At 31.8% G+C, this 19,817-nt stretch overlaps 1 protein-coding gene across 1 annotated transcript in view; it reads left to right on the top strand.

Moving 5' to 3' along the window:
* The window catches only part of LOC126879633 (cathepsin D-like), a 49,226-nt gene that overhangs the window by 20,586 nt on the left and 8,823 nt on the right, over positions 1–19,817 (top strand). The window contains exons 3-5 of the mRNA XM_050642818.1: positions 176–299; positions 10,199–10,317; positions 16,254–16,453. Of these exons, the coding sequence (XP_050498775.1) occupies positions 176–299; positions 10,199–10,317; positions 16,254–16,453 (443 nt within the window). The remainder of the gene's footprint in view (positions 1–175; positions 300–10,198; positions 10,318–16,253; positions 16,454–19,817) is intronic.

Here is a 19,817-nt window from a genome sequence, read left to right as displayed (position 1 = left end):
AACGATGACGCACAAGTAAAGAACCATGGACTCAACTGTATATTGAAACCTAAATGATTTTCCTACTACTGCTCAGAGTTAGGAGAGAAAAGTATTTTTTTAATATAGAAATATTAAATTATTAGCAAAAGCTAATATAAGGTATAATAATTGACAAGATAATAATTATTTTCAGGCTCAATATTATGGAGAAATTGGTATTGGAACTCCTGCTCAAACCTTTAATGTAATTTTCGACACTGGTTCATCGAATCTCTGGATTCCGTCTAGTAAATGTGGATTTTTGGAAGTTGCTTGCTGTAAGTTTATTTTTTATATGATAAAAAGTAGAAAAACTTTTGGAAATATCAGACATTGATGATCGTATATCTACTATAAAATAAAGAGTTCTGATATCTTAACCACCAATAATCTTTAGATATTTATTACAGAAAATATATCGCTATCATAATAAATACAATTATTTCTTAGATTTTACAGGACACTGCAATTTTAGCAGAAAAGATTACAATTATTAGCAAAGCTATTGGAGTCAATGTAGTTTTTACTTCAGAAAAAATCTAACAAGATAGAACTTTTAACAATTTCATTAAGAAATGTACCTATAATAAACAACATATTAAAAGTTCTACCCTAATAGTAGCTGCATAATTTTTTATTAAATAAATTAACTGCAAAATTAGTTCTTTTTTAAAATACCTACGAAAACAAAATTTTAGAAAAAAAACTGACCCGACTATGGAAAAATTCAGAAAATTTTATTCATAACACCATTTTTATAATATAAAGATTTTTCTAAAATTAAATCTACCGGTTCTATAATTTTTTATTTATAACGCACGATTCACCGCTTTCACATGCATTGGCACACTGTACGGCAGAGATCGGCCTAGGGCGCGATTTACTAAATTTAACATAACTTTTTAATTACTTGATCAAGTTAAATTTTACAAATTGGAAATGAAATAAAAACATTAAGGGTTGTTTCATAGTTATATTACAAAGAAAAAATAGATGGATAAGTACAATGTAATGTGGACAGAAAGTGGGACTTACCTGAATGATTTTTAAAAATTGTTTAAAAATGTGTTACTAATACAATTTCATCTATACAAATCTTAAACTTACACAAAATACTTTTCAAACATCGTACTAAACGAAGATTCATTCATAAAAAAATTTAAAAAATTTTATTCAGTACGTTGTCTCAAAAAATATAATTTTTGAAAACTTCGTAGTTTTACAGAGTTACTACCTACCATTTTTAAAAGTATATTACTCAAGTTTAAAGCACTGTATTACAATTTTGTAGGTGCTTTTTTTAAAGCTCAAGATGTAATCTTTAAGACGCACTAACATATTTAACTTTCAAAATTCAATAAACGACTTCTTTTTGGGAAAAATAAGAAAAATCAAAAAATGGACCTAACTCGAAAACCGTAAAATATATTTTAAAAAATATTTATAAAAAGTCATATTTTTTTTCTGAACAACTTACCTAACATATATTTAATAACGAACTTGAAAAGTAATAAATTAAACACAATTTTGAGCTCTTATATGAACTCATTTTCTAAATGTTTTTAAAGCTTTCAATCTGAAATTATTTTTGAAAAGTACATGACCCTTACTACAACTGTAAAGAAAGTTATTGCCAAATTGACAAAAAATATTGAACATCAATATTCTTGTTTTCAAAGCTCCAGAGAGGATGCCGATTTATTAATTGTACAGAAAGCTATTGTACCAACGCGAGACAATTTTGCAATAGTTTCCAAAGATATCGATGTGCTTTTGTTTTCATCAGCCTTTTGCTAATCGAACAAAGAGGGGGTACCCCCGTTAAGATAGGCAAAATGCCCTCACTCCCAGAATTTTTTTTTTTTAATTTTTTTACGTTCTGTGCAATTAAAAAATGAGATTGCTCGGATTTTTAGCTCGCCATCCCCCTTACCCCTCCCCCCACAGCCAAAAACGTAGATTTTTAGATTTAATTGTTTTAGTTGGGTTACAATTGATTTAAAAATTTCAAAAAATTCACACGTATAGCTGAGGATTTTACAAAACATGTCCATTTTTTATGGACCCATAGATCGAGTGTACATAACCTCAATTTTTTTTAATGTTTTTAAAACCTATAACTTTTTTTGGAGGGGCCTGCAGGTCCAATTTTTTTAGCATTTTGTGTATTTTATCAAAAGCTATCTCTCTGATTTTTTTCAGATTTTTCCGTCAGGTGCGCCATCTTGAAAAATCAGTAAAACTGTTTTTTAGGGGGTTTTTGGGGATTTCTCCATTTTATAGACTGCAACATAGATCAACTTAAGGTTTCGTTAATAGATTATGTATAATTTGAAATAACTGAGTATTTTAGGATTATCAAAAATTGGGCAAAACACCTTTAAACCCCCTAAAAACCATGTTTTTTAAGTTATTATTTTGAAATCGATACAGCCTGAATATTTTTTTGAAGTGAAAACTTCTTTAGTGACCTTGTGCGATTTTTGGATAGGGGAAAAAGCATTGAATTCGCGACCGTCATCGCGACCGTCATCGCTTATGCTATATGTTATTTGTATGTAGATATAAATTGTATAGAAGTATTTAAATTTAAAATAAATGTAAAACCTATTTTAGGATGGGGAAAAAGGATTTATTTCGCGACCGTCATCTCTGCGGCGAAATAAATTTTGTACGTATATGTATTGAACTGAAAACTTCTTTAGGGTCGTTGTGCACTTTTTGGATGGGAAAAAGTATTAAATTGGCGACCGACATCGCGACCGGCATGGCTTCGAAGAAATAAATTTTTGAAGTGAAAACTTCTTGAGGGTCGTTGTGTACTTTTTGGATGGGAAAAAAGTATTGAATTGGTGACCGTCATCGCGACCGTCATCGCTTCGACGAAATTAATTTTTAAAGTGAAAACTTCTTTTGGGGACCTTGTGCACTTTTTAGATAGGGAAAAGTATTGAATTAGCGACCGTCATCGCGGCCTTCATCGCTTGGGCGAAATAAATTTTTGAAGTGAAAATTTCTTTAGGGACGTTGCACTTTTTGGATGGGGAAAAAGTAATAAATTAGCGACTGTCATCGCTTCGACGAAATAAACATTTGAATATAAAACTTCTTCAGGGACGTTGTGCTCTTTTTGGGTGGAAAAAAGTATCAAATTAGCGACCGTCATCGCGACCGTCATCGCTTCGATGAAATAAATTTTTGAAGTGAAAACTTCTTGAGGGAGGTTGTGCACTTTTTGGATGAGGAAAATTATGAAATTAGCGCCCGCCATCACTTCGACGAAATAAATTTTTGAAGTGAAAACTTCTTTAGGGACGTTGTGCACTTTTTGGATCGGAAAAAGTAATACATTAGCGACCGTCATCGCTTCGACGAAATAAACATTTGAAGTGAAAACTTCTTTAGGGACGTTGTGCTCTTTTTGGATGGAAAAAAGTATTAAATTGGCGATCGTCATCGCGACCGTCATCGCTTCGATGAAATAAATTTTTGAAGTAAAAACTTCTTGAGGGACGTTGTGCACTTTTTGGATGGGTAAAAATTATTGAATTAGCCACCTTCATCGTTTCGACAAATAAATTTTTGAATTGAAAATTTCTTTAGGGACGTTGTGCACTTCTTGGATGGGGAAAAAGTATTGAATTTGCGACCGTCATCACTTCGCTGAGATAAATTTTGTACGGATATAAATTATGTGTATGTATACATAAATAGCATAGGGCATACGCATCGCGAATATGATATAGGTATAGCAGTTCTTTTTGGATGGGGAAAAATCATTGAGCTTGTAATTTATATACTATAAGAAGTTTTCACTTCTGTCGGCACTCCCATGAGTGCCTTCAATTTTTACTATTGTAATTGTTTCTTATTGTAATGACTCTTGTAATACTCTTGTAATATTATTGTAATGATTGTACCTTCATTTTTTTTTCTTTTTTTACGTTATATGTGATTGAAAAATAAGACTAATCGCATTTTTAGCCCACCACCCCCTCCCTCTGCCCCCACAAAAACGTCAATTTTTCTATTTTTTTTTGTTACAATTAATTTAAAAATTTTATGAGGCTTCTACAAAACATATTGCTTTTTAATAGACCCGTAGGTCGAGTGTACAATACATATAACCCTAAAATTCCTTTTTTATTTTTTTAAAACGTCCAATGTATTGTACATTGTACTGTACATCTCTCTCGCGGACGGCAGCATCAATACGTGCTGATCGCTCATTTTTAATTATTAAAAATAATAGTTAGTAATAAAATAATGACAAAAATTTCTTCAGGCTCTTGCAGGGGGGGGGGCCTTAAACTTTGAGTTGGTCACTTTATGACTTTCATAATAATAATTTTAAATCGAGTTATTAAGCCTTGAAACTGGCTATTTTCGCGTTTTTAAAATTTTAAATTGCATGTAACTCGACAACAGTCAATTTTACAGAAAAATCACAAACCATCTTTTTTGCTCAGGTTGATCCAGAATCTAAAACAAATTTGTCAGAAGTGAAAACATTGATTTTTTAAATTCATTTAAAACATTTTTTAAACAATTTTCTGACCGCGGTACTGCCTGGCACCTTGTGGATTTATTATAAGTTATAAGGACCTATTTTTCAGTATGTTTGTGCAAAAAAATTAATCGGTAATAATTTACCTAACGGGGCGGGGACAAACATACAGCATGGACTATTTGCATTATGAGCCAAACGAAGATGGTTTGGAAAACATTAAACATTAAACGATAGATACTGTTGTAGATGCGAGTTGCGCAAACGGCAACATAACCATATTATGCTGTTGTTCGAATGTAGCTGCCATAATATAATATTTATCGCTTGGAAGATATTTTACAAAAATCATCAAGCCAGCAGAATATCTTACAAAACTCTTTGACACTACAGATGTTATACCTGTAATAGACGAAGACAGCGATGAAGACTTTAGAACTGTAAAGTGTAATACCAACGAATATACTCTCCGAATACTCCGAATCCTGACAAGTTTGATGATTGTGAAAACTAGCAGGATGTTTTTAAGTTTATTCAGTAGCAAACTTTATATGATATATATGAAAAAATGTTTGTCCGACAAATATGTTGGGCATTTTAAACATGGATTACTACACTTATTTTCTAAACTCAATCTGCTACATCGGGGTACAGTGGAACCCCTAATAAAATCGACCTAAAATGTTTATAGATGTATGTTTTAAGAACTTATGACAGAAACAATCTTAAGATAACATGTTAAGAATTTATTTTGTATACAAAAATATTTTATATTATTATCCACAAGTTTATTTTTATATTTTCCACACCCACTACTGCAAATTGGTGTAACTTACAAACAAGGTTGCGGTACAAGTGTACCACAGGTAGCATTCCAGGGTTAATAAGTCCGACACGTAGAGCATGTCAAATGACAGGAATTATATTGGTGGTAAATAGTAGTTTGATTTTTGCATGGGAGTTCAATGAAAGGATAACAAATCAGTTGGAAATTCTGTCCGACAAAATACATGGGACGTTTTCGTAGTCTGACATTCGAAACTTGTAACCTATTCAACAATTAAAACTTCCCCTTTTCCAGTGTTCCCGTACATCAAAGTTTGTCCGACTAGACACTGTTAAGATATTAACAAATTTTCAGGTTGCTATTAATAAACTTGTTTTTGATACACAGTATCCAGGCCTGTATGAGTTACCGCTCAAAAAACCTTTAAAAACATAGTTTTTGGGGAGTTTAGAGGTGTTTTGCACAATTTTTGAATATCCCTAAAAACTCAGGTATTTCAAATTATACCTACATAACCTATAAAAAAACCTTGAGTTATAATCTATTTTGAAGTCTATAAAATGGAGAAAATCCCTAAAAACCACCGAACAAACCAGTTTTGCGGATTTTTGAAGATGGCGTACCTTACGGAAAAATCTAAAAAAAAGTCAGAAATGTGTTTTTGATAAAATACACAAATCACAAAAAAAATTAGACATACAGCCATCACCAAAAAAAAGTTATACGTACCTATTAAAAAACAAAAAAAATAAGGTTATAATATGTACACTGGACCTTCAGGTCCATAAAAATTAACTATTATAAATGGGAAATAAGCCACAATTTAACTAAAAAATGATTTTATTAACCATACAGAAGTAAAAACTTTTTTGTATATTGGTATAAAAAGTTTTATTAAAAAACATAAAAGTCCTCCAAAAGGATTTGCAAAACGTTTTCAATCTGAATCAGATCATCCTCAGTGCGTTCTGCTTCGTACAAGAAACTAGCAACTTTTTGAAAAAGGTTACATCGATATTTATGGTTTACATAATAAATAAGTGGTAATTATAGCGACTCCAAGTCGATGTTACAAGATGAAATGTGTTAGGAGTGCTCAAAGGGCAACATGGTTCCCTGCTCGTTAAGAACTTGTGGTTCTTGCCAGTCCAGAAAACGTTTTGCAAATCCTTTTGGAGGACTTTTATGTTTTTTAATAAAACTTTTTATACCAATATACAAAAAAGTTTTTACTTCTGTATGGTTTTTTTAACTATGGTATACAGCCAGCTACGGGGACTTTCCCATTGATTTTGATTTTATTAACGTTTCGACGTCCACCACGGACGACGTTGTCAAAATACAAAATATTAATAAATTAAACAAAAATGTTGCTTGGTAAAAAAATCTTTTAATAATTTAATTTAATCTGACTTATTTATATAGATCGTCCCAAACCCTTTTTTCAGTGCGTCACAGATTATCGAATTCTCTCTATCGCATTACAGATGGAAAATAAAATCATATTTTAGTTAAATTGTGGCTTACTTCCCATTTAGAATAGTTAATTACAAAAATGCCACTAAGAAATAGCTTCAGAAGAACATTTATAATTTAATTGCAAACCAACTTAAAATCGAAAAAATATAGCAAAAAAATAAAATCGAAAAATTTACATTTTTGGGTGTGGGGGAGGGGGAATAGGGGAAGCGGGCTAAAATTGCGGTGAGTCCTATTTTTTTAAAATCATATATAACGTAAAAAAATAAAAAAAAATATTCAGGCTGTATCGACCTCAAAAAATATAATTAGACCCGCAAAAATCCTTACAAAACTTTAAAAAACATTTTTTTGGGGGATTTAAAGTGTTTCGCCCAAATTTTTGAATATCCTAATATACTCAGTTATTTTAAATTATACATAATTTATTAACAAAACCTTAAGTTGATCTATGTTGCAGTCTATAAAATGATAAATCCCCAAAAACCCCCCAAAAAAACAGTTTTTCTGATTTTTTTAAGATGGCGCACCTGACGGAAAAATCTGAAAAAAATCAGAGAGATAGCTTTTGATAAAATCCACAAAATGCAAAAATAATTGGACCTGCAGCCCCAAAAAAAAAGTTATAGGTTTTAAAAAAGTTAAAAAAAATTGAGGTTATGTACACTCTACTTACGGGTCCATAAAAAATGGACATATTTTGTAAAAGCCTCATCTACACACGTGAATTTTTTGAAATTTTTAAATTAATTGCAATCCAACTAAAAAAATGAAATCTAAAAATCTACGTTTTTGGCTGTGGGGGGAGGGGTAAGGGGGGGTGGCGAGCTAAAAATCCGCATTATCTCATTTTTTATTGCACAGAACTTAAAAAATTAAAAAAATTGAATTCTGGGAGTGAGGGCATTTTGCCTATCTTAACGGGGGGTACCCTTTATTTTTTTAAAAAGGGCAAAGCTAGAACCGAAAGAGAAGTATGTTCCAGCAAAAGTTTTTTAATGTCAAATCAAAACTATAAAACAATTTGCCAAGCTGGAGCTACATGTCTTCTTGCATTGTACGGTGCTACAATGAGGTCTAATAGGTAAAAAATGCTGCAAAACCTAAACCAGCTCATTTTGACACTCCTTACACCTTCTGAAGATGCAGCTAATTAACTACATTCTCAGAGAGTTTATTAGCATGTTCAGACTTGTTTTAATATCGATCTACCAGCTCACAATTGTGGCTGTAAAAAGATAATTCAGGTATGTCACCAATCAGCATGACGCAAAATCTTGCCCCAAATGAAATGCTATAGATGATTTTTTGTTCATGCAAAACTGGCTGTGGAAGTTAATTCCTTTTTTTTTTATTTAAAAAACCATTTTGGATTCTCCACTTTGAAATTTAAATTTTAAATATTTATTTTCAAAATTTTCAACAAACTCTTAAAAATAAATATAATCAATTTTTTAGGAAAAATGATGATTTTTTACTATTTTTAAATCCTTTTACGAAAAATCCGCCATTTTGAAGTTTAAATTGTTAACATTTAATTCCGGTTCAGCAACCTCTCAAAATAAATAATATAATAAGTAATATTTTAAGTTTTTTTAGGAAAAATTCCAACATTTTGGATCCGCCATTTTTTATTTTCAAATTGTAATGTCAGATTCGGATTCAGCATAATGAAAAACAAAATCGAAAGTTTTGATGAAAGTAAAATGATATTTTTAATAGTTATTTATGATATAAGTGTTAAAAGTACAATTTTAAGGCACGCATGTAAAATTTTTAAGAATGAGCGAAGCGAATTTTGCAATTCACATGCGTGCCTTAAAAGTGTACTTTTTAACACGTATATCATACAATATTTTTTCTACAAACGTTATAAATTTATAAAATACAATATTTTTGTTAATTGCTGAAACCATAAAACCTATGACCCGTAAAAGGTAGAACTGGTTGTCTACACTCGAGGGGAATGTCTAAAAATTCTTAGCGAAAATATTATACCGTTACGTATACTTGTTTTTTCTACAAACGTTAAAATGCAATAATACAGTTTAAATTAAATTTTAAAAATCCTTTTAAACCACCTTTTCCAAATTGCGCAAGTTGTACTCTTAATATTAATGTTAATAAATGAAATATAAATATTTTGACGTTTCATAATTTGACAATTCACTTTTAACTGCAGTGCCTTAAAAATTTTAAATCACTAGTGCCTTAAAGTAGCATTTTTAACGCTCCTATGGAGTGCTAAAAATTGCATTTTTAACACGGTTGTAGAAAAAATTATTTATACAAAATTTTTTTTTATTGTTTAAACGATTAATAAACAATTAGCGGCTAAATCTGTGACTAGAAATTTTTTACCTTTATTGACATGTTTATACACCAAAAAATATTAGAAAAATATTAGAAAAATATAATAAGCTTTTTTGATTTTTCCCGAAACAATTTACCTATGTTTTCGATCTATATTGACTCTACTACTATGAGTATGAGAACTATTACACAAATAGAAGAAGATATCAAATAACAAAACCAAAAAACAAAACAACAATGAGAGTTAAAAATATAAAAAAATTTAATCAGCTAAATTTTAAAAATAAAATAAATGGTTTTTTATTACAAGGGTCTTATACAGATGATCCCAAACCCTTTTTTTAGTGGGTCATTAATTTTGACGTCATATAGAATTTTAAGAATGTCGCAAATCATTACATGCCATTTATGTTGTCAGAATATTTATATTTATATATACATCAATATTTATACAAATATTTGCCAGAATATTAATATTTAAAATATTTTAATGTAAAAATAAATAAATATAAAATCAAATTTCACTATACAATATCCGAATATACCAATAACATATTTATATTGACGTCGCTGAAAAATACTTACCTAGAAATTTCATTTGCCATTTTATCATATGATTTGTAAAAATACTGTCACAATCGATTACTTTTGTGTTAAATTATCTTTATTTGCATTATTGATTGGTTATCTATTTAGAGTATTGTAACCGCCAACCAATAATTATACATCTATAAGTATATACAACTATAATTACACATCTATAATTATACATCTATAAGTCATTTTAATATGAAAATACCCGTCAAGGAATACATAATTTTCTAAGTTCAATGTAAGTATAATAATCACAAAGGTACGTTTTTCTCTGTCACTTCCAACCTGTAATGCGTTAGAGAGAATTCGATAATCTGTGACACACTAAAAAAAGGATTTGGAATGATCTGTATTTAATGTTGTTCTGAATTTAATTTAGAATAGTTAATCTGTATTTAAGTTATTTTATATTGAAAATTATATTTTTTTATTATTGAGACTTATTAAATAAAAGATTATTAAATACATCCATTACATTAAGTACATGTACTTTTTAGTACTTCATAACAAATACGATGCCGATAAATCTTCTACCTATGTGAAAAACGACACCAGATTCGCAATTGCATATGGTTCAGGGGAAGTTGCAGGACTTATTTCCCAAGATGTTGTTGATGTAAGTGAATTAATATATTAAGTGAAATAGAATCGTGTTATTCAGTGAGGACGTTTGAGTTGGAATAAATTCATTATCTCGAGAATGGACGAATTTGGAGAAAAATTCTGAGACTTTTTTAAATTATGACTTTTTGCCATATATATCATACTAGTAACTTCATCCATATAGGCGTGATGACGTAATCGATGATTTTTTTAAATGAGAGTAGGGGTCGTGTGATAGCCAATTTGAAAGGTTATTTAATTCTCTATTCAGTAATATAAACGTTAACATAATTATTTATATATTGTGTCCAAATTTTTTTTAGTTAAATTAATTGAGACATAAAGAAGAATGTATTTAATTCATTTATTTCAAAATACATTTGAATGGTGTCAGAAAACAGAAAGAAATGTTTATTTGACAAATAATCATTGTTTTTCGCTTAAATTCAATGTTAAAGCTGTCACCCACCTGTCTCTCTTAGCTGTTTGAAGATTGAAATTAAGCGAACAGCAATGTTTATTTCTGAAGTAAACATTATTACCTGTTTTTCTGACAGCAGTAAAATGTTTTTGGACACCCTGTATACACAACTATGTTAATATTTATATTACTGAATAGAGAATTAAAGAACCTTTCAAATGAGCTATCACAAAACCCCTACTCTTATTCAAAAAAATCGCCTATTACGTCCTCACGCCCAGATGGATGGGCCCACACCCAAAAAGTCATAATTTAAAAATAAAAATCGACCTGTCTCAGGATTTCTCTCCAAATTCGCCCATTCTCGATATAATGAATTTATTCCAACTCAAACGCCCTCACTGTATCTACATACTTATTTATAATTTTTTGAAACGAAATTAAGTTAACAATGGAATACAGTAAGTATAGGTATACTGAATTCGCTTTGCCGAGATTCACTTTGACACATTCGGAATAGGAAACATACAGCACAAAAATTCCTACCTCACACTATTAACTGCTCAAATCAACTTAATCTTTCACAAAAACAAAAGCATTATTGGAAATAGTGGGAGTGTATACTAAACCCATAAAATTTTGTGGAATTTATTTCTACAAAATATTTTTAGTCCTGGATCCCGCGTATAAAAACAATTTGATTAATAGCAAGCTGAAAATTTGTTAATACCTTAACGGTGTCTAGTCGGACAAACTTTGATGGATGGGAACACTGGAACAGGGGAAGTTTTAATTATGTAACAGGTTAAAAATTTGAAACATCAGACTACGAAAACGTTCCATGTATTTTGTCGGACACAACTTCCAATTGATTTTTTACCATTTCATTAAACTCTCATGCAAAAATCAGACTGGTGTTTATCACCAACTGGGCATTTTCATGAGTGGAACACGAAGAACACGTCAAATGACAGGAATTATGTTGGTTTTTAATAGCAATCTGATTTTTGCAAGAGAGTTTAATGAAAGGGTAACAAATCAATTGGATGTTCTGTCCGACAAAATACATTGGACGTTTTCGTAATCAGACGTTCCAAATTTTTAAACTGTTCCACAATTAAAACTTCTCCTGTTACAGTGTTTCCGTACATCAAAATTTGTCCGACTAGACACCGTTAAGCTAATAACAAATTTTCAGTTTGCTATTAATCAACTTTTTTTGGTACGCGGGATCCAGGTCTATAAGGTTTATGTTATATATGTCTGTTTACTATTAATAATATTGGCTGTGAGCGGGTATGTTTGGTTGTGTAGTAATTTCCAGTCACGTCTAGCAACCTAATATCCCAATAAAGAAGTTACCAACGTCACTAGACAGTTGTGTCTCGGCAGAGCGAATTCAGTATAATACAGAGTATTTCATTTATATATGTTTAAACATTTAAAACTTCACCCGTTTTGAAGGCAAAGTACGACGATTGATACCAAATCAATTTAGACAACATATTGCTTCTCTATGAGATTCCGGCTATTTATTTATACCAATGTGTAACTCTTTTTGGATGTTGCTAGGAAGGTCGCCAATGGATAAATATACTCAACCAAATACTTATATGGAATCACTCTGTATTTGAAACGTGCAGCTTGTAGAAACTATAGGTGTAAGTATTTTAGTTGAAACGATAAGAAGAAGAGTTACCGTGCCCAAGGACTATATAATAGCAGGAGAAAGGTTAAAGATCCCGAGTTAACCAGGCAGCACAAGATGCCGATCTTGCCGATGCCAAGAAGGTTGATCACGTAAATTGGTGTATTCAACATCAAAACTGGAACATTGGAAATTGGAAAAGTGTGCTATTTTCAAACGAAAGTAGGATATGTAAAATCAGATGATTAACGAATTCGTATACTTAGAAGGCGAGGAAGACAAGCAAGAACGGAAACTGTCAGATTTGTTCATAAATATAAAAGAGGAAGAGTCATGTTCCGGACTGGGACGTTTCGCCGTCGCCGTTTCGCCGTCGAGCCACTTCGCCGTCGGCCGTTTCGCCGTCGAGCCAGTTCGCCGTCGCCATCCCGGCATTGGTTAAGTTTACAAGAACGTGATAACATACTAACTTTTTTATACTAAATGTCGCAAGAACGTGATAACATACTAACTTTTTTTATACTAAATGTCAGTGTAAATAAAATGCTGATGTTGCTAGTAAAACCAAGTTATATTTTCGTATTCAACTATACATTGTTTTCGTCTGAAAAATAAAATATTTACAGTATTAAGTCCTCTAAGATATTCTAAAATATCTCCATCGGCATTGAAGTTTCGGACTAATCTTAAAATTCGCTCATCCGCGTCCCTATATTTTTTCTTTTTCAAGGGTGGCAGATTCCCAGCAACTAATTGTTTATAGTGAACGTCCCTACCCTTCTGCACCTTACGGAGGCTGTCGATAAATTTCCATAGTGTAGGGTGGTCGACTCCTAATTCTGTTTGAAGCCTTCTTTGTGCTGCCTCCGCGTAATTGTTGGTTCGATCCTCCCTATTCATTGTCCTTTGATAGAGATTCCACATCTCCTGGGGAAATAATGGAGGGCGTCTACCATCTCCTCGTCTATAAATAATTAATAAAACGATATACAGATTTTGGAATTTCTGAAGGAGTACACTTTATAGTTACCTGTTCATACGTCCTGCGTAATTATCTTCGAACCAATCCAACAGTGGTTGAAGCGCAACAGGTAAAGCGTTTCCCAACACATCAATGGCCTGATCTAAATGACGAACTGGAACGAATGCCAAGTGCCAAGGATGTCACCTTACAATTAAATCAATCATCTTACAATTTAAGGCAAATTGGGCGTCGTTAATGTATTCTGTAAGATGGCCTAACTGTGCCACATGCTTCTTCATGTTTTGTGCTAAGTGGAAGAAGCATCCGTTGATATTTACTCCTGGGAAGCAATCTTCCATAGCTGCGAATGCTGCCTGCTCAAAGTCGCAATGGATCGCAGTAGGGCTCAGATTTGGCTTCAAATTCTTTATTAGATCGAACATACGGCTATAAGTAGCTCGTGATTTGTTTGGCAAAAGGGCATAAAATATAGGGCGGACCCCATTATTTTTAGTTGCCATCACGGTGTACATTTGGGAAAAAGCGGCGGTGCTATTGAAAATGTACCATCGGCAAACCATATGGGCGAAGTTTGCAAATGCTGTAGCCAGCTGTCTCTCCCGAAAATCAATATTCTGTTGGGCCCTTCTCCATTGTCCGCCAAAAGTAAATTTTCTTCCACGCCATCCGACACTTCATAAATCCTGTAATGTTCCGGTATCCGCAATTCTTCCAAATTAACAGGGTTTGGCGGTGCAGCTTGAATTTCGTTGCGTTTTCGTCTGATGGTCTTCCTCAGTGCGCAACTATTTGGAAGTCGAGCTTGAGAAGCCTGACTGGTATTATTCAAACATTCGTTGACTACCTAAAATAAAAAAATGAATCAATCAATGAAAATTTCAAAGTAAAATATTGTTGGAAATAAGAAAATATATTAGAATAAATTGAAAATTACCTGAATTGTTCCTTCCATTGTATCTTCTGCTCGTCTTTTAATGTATATATATATATATATATATATATATATATATATATATTTTTGTTCAAGGTTCAAGAATTAAACAACCATATATATATATATATATATATATATATATATATATATATATATAATCGGTTTAAAACGTCCTCCGACGTCTTCTGATGCCCAATCTCCATGCATCTCTATCTTCCCAAAGGTCTTCGTCTAAACCTCTCTCTCGGATCTCTCTGTCTATTCCTTCTCTCCAGCTCTTTCTGGGTCGGCCTCTTTTTCTCTTTCCATGTGTCTAGAATCTGTTTTGGCAGACGGTGTTCTGGCATTCTCTGCACATGTCCATACCACTTTAGTTGTTGTACTCTTATATGGTCTTTTAATGGTTGTTACTATTTGGGCAACCTCTACATCCACAGCCGAGGCGTCATGAGAGTGCAGGTTAACCTTTTTTATTATTTCATCATTTTTAGTGTGAATTCTTGCCTTAAACATGCCTCTTCTCTCACATCTCCAAAATCTAATTTCATCGTCATTTTTGCTAAGGGCATCAAAAAAACATAAATAAAACCATCTGAGCTAAATTTTGGCTTTCCTCTAGTAGATAGAATTTGTCGGTCCATAATTAAGTTCGTAATTATCGCAAACACTTTCAAGATACGACTGAACTCTTCAGATGAATTCTGCGCTTATATAGTAAATCAAAAGAGAGAAATGAGGAAAAGGGACATAATCTGTTAATGGTACCTGATGTACCTGCCAACCTTTAATAGTCACCTATTGTTTGTAATTTTAAGTTTAACCTATTATTTCTAGGAAATTAAGGACAATAAACCAGAGTATAATTAGAATACCTACATCATTAAGTAGATAATAATCTGTTAACGGTACCTGATGTACCTGCCAACCTTTAATAGTCACCTATTGTTTGTAATTTTAAGTTTAACCTATGATTTCTAGGAAATTAAGGACAATAAACAAGAGTATATTTAGAATCCATCATTAAATAGATAAATATGACTATTATCAGATTCCCGGAAATCAACAATATTGAGAAAAGGGATTTCAATTTCAATTGTCTTTACTGTATCAAAAATAAAAAACTTCATTATGCAAAAGTGATAGTATATAATCGTTCGAAAACCATTCAAAACTTATATACAAGTAATGATCATGCCGAAATTATAAGTACGAATGCTAACAACGAAATGGCGACGGCGAAATGGCTCGACGGCGAAATGGCGAAGGCGAAACGGCGACGGCGAAATGTCCTGGACCCTCATGTTCTGGGGAGGAATTAAGATCGGTAAAAAGAATTCTTTAATTTTCATCCAACCAACTTTAATAGCTCTCAGGTTTGTTAATTTTTTTCTCTAAGCTGTAGTTAGGCTCCGGAGAGGTGCAATGAAAGAAAATTAAATTTAGCTTTAATTCGCTAAAAATAATAAAAAATATCAGATGATTCCATATTTATAAGTTTGGTTGTGCGTATACTGCGAACGACAGCTAGATGGTTGATGGAGAGCGAGTCGTGGGTTCGAGACTAGCTTTTGGAATTGATCCAACAGAACAAATTAGATAGATAGATCGATAGATAAATAGGTAGATATGGTAAAATTACCATAGATGCTTAAGTAAAGATAGAAACTTAATTTTTTCTTCTTAACTTTTTTATAAATAAAATGGGAAAGTTAAGAAATCTTAGAGCTCGACGAAAGCTAAGAAACAACAAACTAATGTTTTGAAAACCAATAATGTGAAAGATATCGAAGTTACAATTATTCTCTTTTATTTTCATCATTGATATATACTGGATAAAATTTCGAAGAACTATTTCGTCAAACTCTACCAAAATACCAATCAAGGCAAACATATTTTAGTCCTATTTAGTTGCAACTTTAAAACATTTGCCAAATTTTAATTACATCATAACATTGTTTTAGTTTGGGGGTTTACAAGCTAAGGATCAATTATTTGCTGAAGCTACCCAGGAACCCGGTTTAGCTTTCCTTGTGGGAAAATTCGATGGAATTTTAGGAATGGGATACCCTGAAATTTCCGTTAACGGAATTACTCCAGTATTTAATTCACTGGTTGAACAAGGCGCTGTGCAAGAACCAGTCTTCTCCTTTTACTTGAACAGGTTCGTAATAAATAAATTTTTTTAATTAAAAATTTTAGTATTTGTTTATTTATGTAATAGGTGTATGAAAATATTGAAACCTTTAGAACAAGCGAAATAAGTATCACAAGGTTAGATATTTATATAAACTCTGTGGCTCAGTGGTAAGAGAGTCTACCTTTGGATCCAGGTGTTGCGAGTTCGAAATCAGCTGAGTAGGAAATTTTTCATTTAGTAAAAATGAATAAACGAAAATAGTTTCTATCCTTGTTGGATTGGTACTCACCGGAGGGACCGAAGATGTTCGAATACAATAATTAGCATTTCTTTGTAAAGACAATGAAGTCAACTTTACTAAGTAACAAAACTTTTACTCAACACACACTACACATTACATTATCTGATTGCGAAATCAATATGCCATGCCAATGGCTATTAGTTGTTAGCAATTTAGTATTATATAAGCTAAATAAAAAAATAATAAAAATGCATGCAGGGTAAGAGGGGGTTCGATTTACTAATCTTCCGTATGACAAATATGATAATGATAATGAAGAAACCGATGACATACCTATTTATAGTTTTATTTTTAAATGATAAATAAATGAAATATTAAATTATTATTCTAGAAACCAATAATAAAAATTTCAAATTTAGAAGATACGCAGAAATTATTTTTTTGTAGAGATATTAATATTACAAAGTGAGAGTAGGTACAGTTGTTGCGCTCGAACAACGCGCCCGGTTAGGAGCTGAGTCATTTTCAATCATCAGCTGTGTCATTTTCAAATCTGTATTTTAACGAAATCTGCATCAAAATGAGTTTACTAGAGCTCAAAATTTTTAATTTCTCTTGTATTATAAACCTCGTTAACATGATTACTAAATTTTTAGATCTCATACCAGCGAAAAATCGTTATAAACAAATTAGATTATTTTTTTACATCTAAATTCGATACTCTAAACTTATATAACTCAGTTAGAATTGATAAAATTTGATTTCTCAAAATTTATTTTAAAGCTAATAAGCATACGTTTAAAATGAAGTGCTTTAAATCTTTTTAGGTTGAGGAAACGCGAAGTTATAAGCAAAAATGTTTGATATACCCAGTCGATAATTTGTTAGCTGTGCAGTCAAGTTCATACCAAGTCCTTCTTTCAGTGCAGCATAGTTTGTCGAATTCTCTCTATCGTGATTATTATACATATAATTATTCAGATTATTTCATTCATAGGAGATTCTGACCAATAGAAACCTACAGAAATCTGAATGAAATCGATAATTTTTGATTATTCATTCATAGGAGATTCTGACCAATAGAAAGCTACAGAAATCTGAATTAAATCGATAATTTTTGATAATCTCCCGTCGTTAAGTATATTACGTCAGATGCCCTTCGTTGCTACGAAAAAATACATTCAGTGACATTAATGACAATTAATATTTTAAAAATTATAAAAGTGATGACTTTCAATCGTCAAATATTTATAAAAACTGTGTGTTTAATGGTACTTACATAAATAAATTACAATAAAATTTTGGTTTTGAACAGTTTTATTCATGAAATAATCGCAACAAATTGCACTCGACCTCTGAAATTAATATAGAATTTTTGTTCTCGTGACAATTTGACATAATTTCACTCGCCTTCGGCTCGTGAAATTAAAACTGTCAAAGTATCACTCGGGAAAAATTAAATAATTTCAGAGCTCTCGTGCAATTACTACTGATAATCTCCCGTCGTTAAGTATATTACGTCAGATGCCCTTCGTTGCTACGAAAAAATACATTCAGTGACATTAATGACAATTAATGTTTTAAAAATTAAAGTGATGACTTTCACTCGACCTCTGAAATTAATATAGAATTTTTGCTCTCGTGACACTTTGACATAATTTCATTCGCCTTCGGCTCGTTAAATTAAAACTGTCAAACTGTCACCCGGGAAAAATTCAATAATTTCAGAGCTCTTGTGCAATTACTACTGAAAATTATGTATTTTTTGACGGATAGTTGTATACTTTCACAATGTTAAAGGGTAAAATTACAATTGTCATTCTAGGTTAGTATATTTCGACTTTTTATGGTTGGCGCACTGAAAAACGGGTTTAGTTTGTTTGCTTTGTCTTTTTAAAAGAAAAAAAAACATTATTTGAAAAATAGTACATTGTTTACCGGGTAGGAAAAGCTTAACATTCCTGGACGACTGTGAAGATTGCTAAGTCGAGGCGCAAGCCGAGACTTAGCAACACAGAGTCCAGGAATGTGGCTTTTCCTACGAGATAAACATACTATTTTTCCGCAAATCGTTTAGAATTCGACAGATATTGATTGATTTAAAAAAAACGCGATAATTTTATTCCCAAATAAATGGTGCTTTGAAATTCCTAATAAAATTACTTGGGTTACTATGGAAACGTATTGAGGTTGAATTGTCAAACTTGACGCTTTTAAATTTAATTGCTGGTGTTCTCGAAAGTAAAATGATAAGTGATGATGAAATTTCCATTCCTGGGACTCCTCCAGAGCTGGTTGAGGCAGTGAATACTGCTTCATTAGAATTATTGCCAAAGAAATCAAGAGAAAAGTACGAAAATGCATACAGACGTTTTATGGATTATCGCATGAGTAAAAATACGAGTTCTTTCTCAGAAAATGTTGTAATGGCATACTTCCTAGACCTTTGTTTAAAGATGAAATCTTCAACATTATGGGCCAATTATTCAATGCTGAAGTCAACCCTTGCACTTAAACACAATGTAGATATATCTACATACTCAAAACTTCGTTCTTTATTGAAACGGCAAGCTCAAGGTTATAGGGCAAAGAAATCTAAGATTTTAACGAAGGAAGAAATTGAAAAATTTATCCAGGAAGCTCCAGATAAAGAAAATTTAATAATTAAGGTAATTTACAAGGTTTTAATAGCAATGTGTTTTCTATCATTTATGTAGAACACTAACAACTGTACGGAAATATCATTTCCTTACAGTAAGGAAATGACATTTCCTTACAGTAAGGAAGTCCTGACTTTTTCTTCAAGAAATTTTGACAGGAATGTCAAAATTTCCTGGCGATTTGCGGAAAAGGATATATCTTTATCAGTTTATTAGTTATAAGCATTTAAACACTTAAATTTTTAATAACAAATTCCTTCCCAAAAATTCGGATTATCATATATGAAGATTCGGATTCAGCGGGTCAAAATATATAAAAATCAGTTATAAAATTTCACGGACCTCCATCGGCTCCCTTTGCCCCTAGATCTAGATCATAAAGTTATCCCAATAACGCACCATAAAAATTCTGATAATACCGTTTTAAAGTCCTATACTTTAAGATATTATACTCGTATTATATGTAGAAATTATTATTATAAGTGAG

This window comes from Diabrotica virgifera, chromosome 2, assembly GCF_917563875.1.
Source record: "Diabrotica virgifera virgifera chromosome 2, PGI_DIABVI_V3a".
NCBI classification, from domain to species: domain Eukaryota; kingdom Metazoa; phylum Arthropoda; class Insecta; order Coleoptera; family Chrysomelidae; genus Diabrotica; species Diabrotica virgifera.
This window is presented reverse-complemented; position numbering and strand designations above follow the sequence as displayed.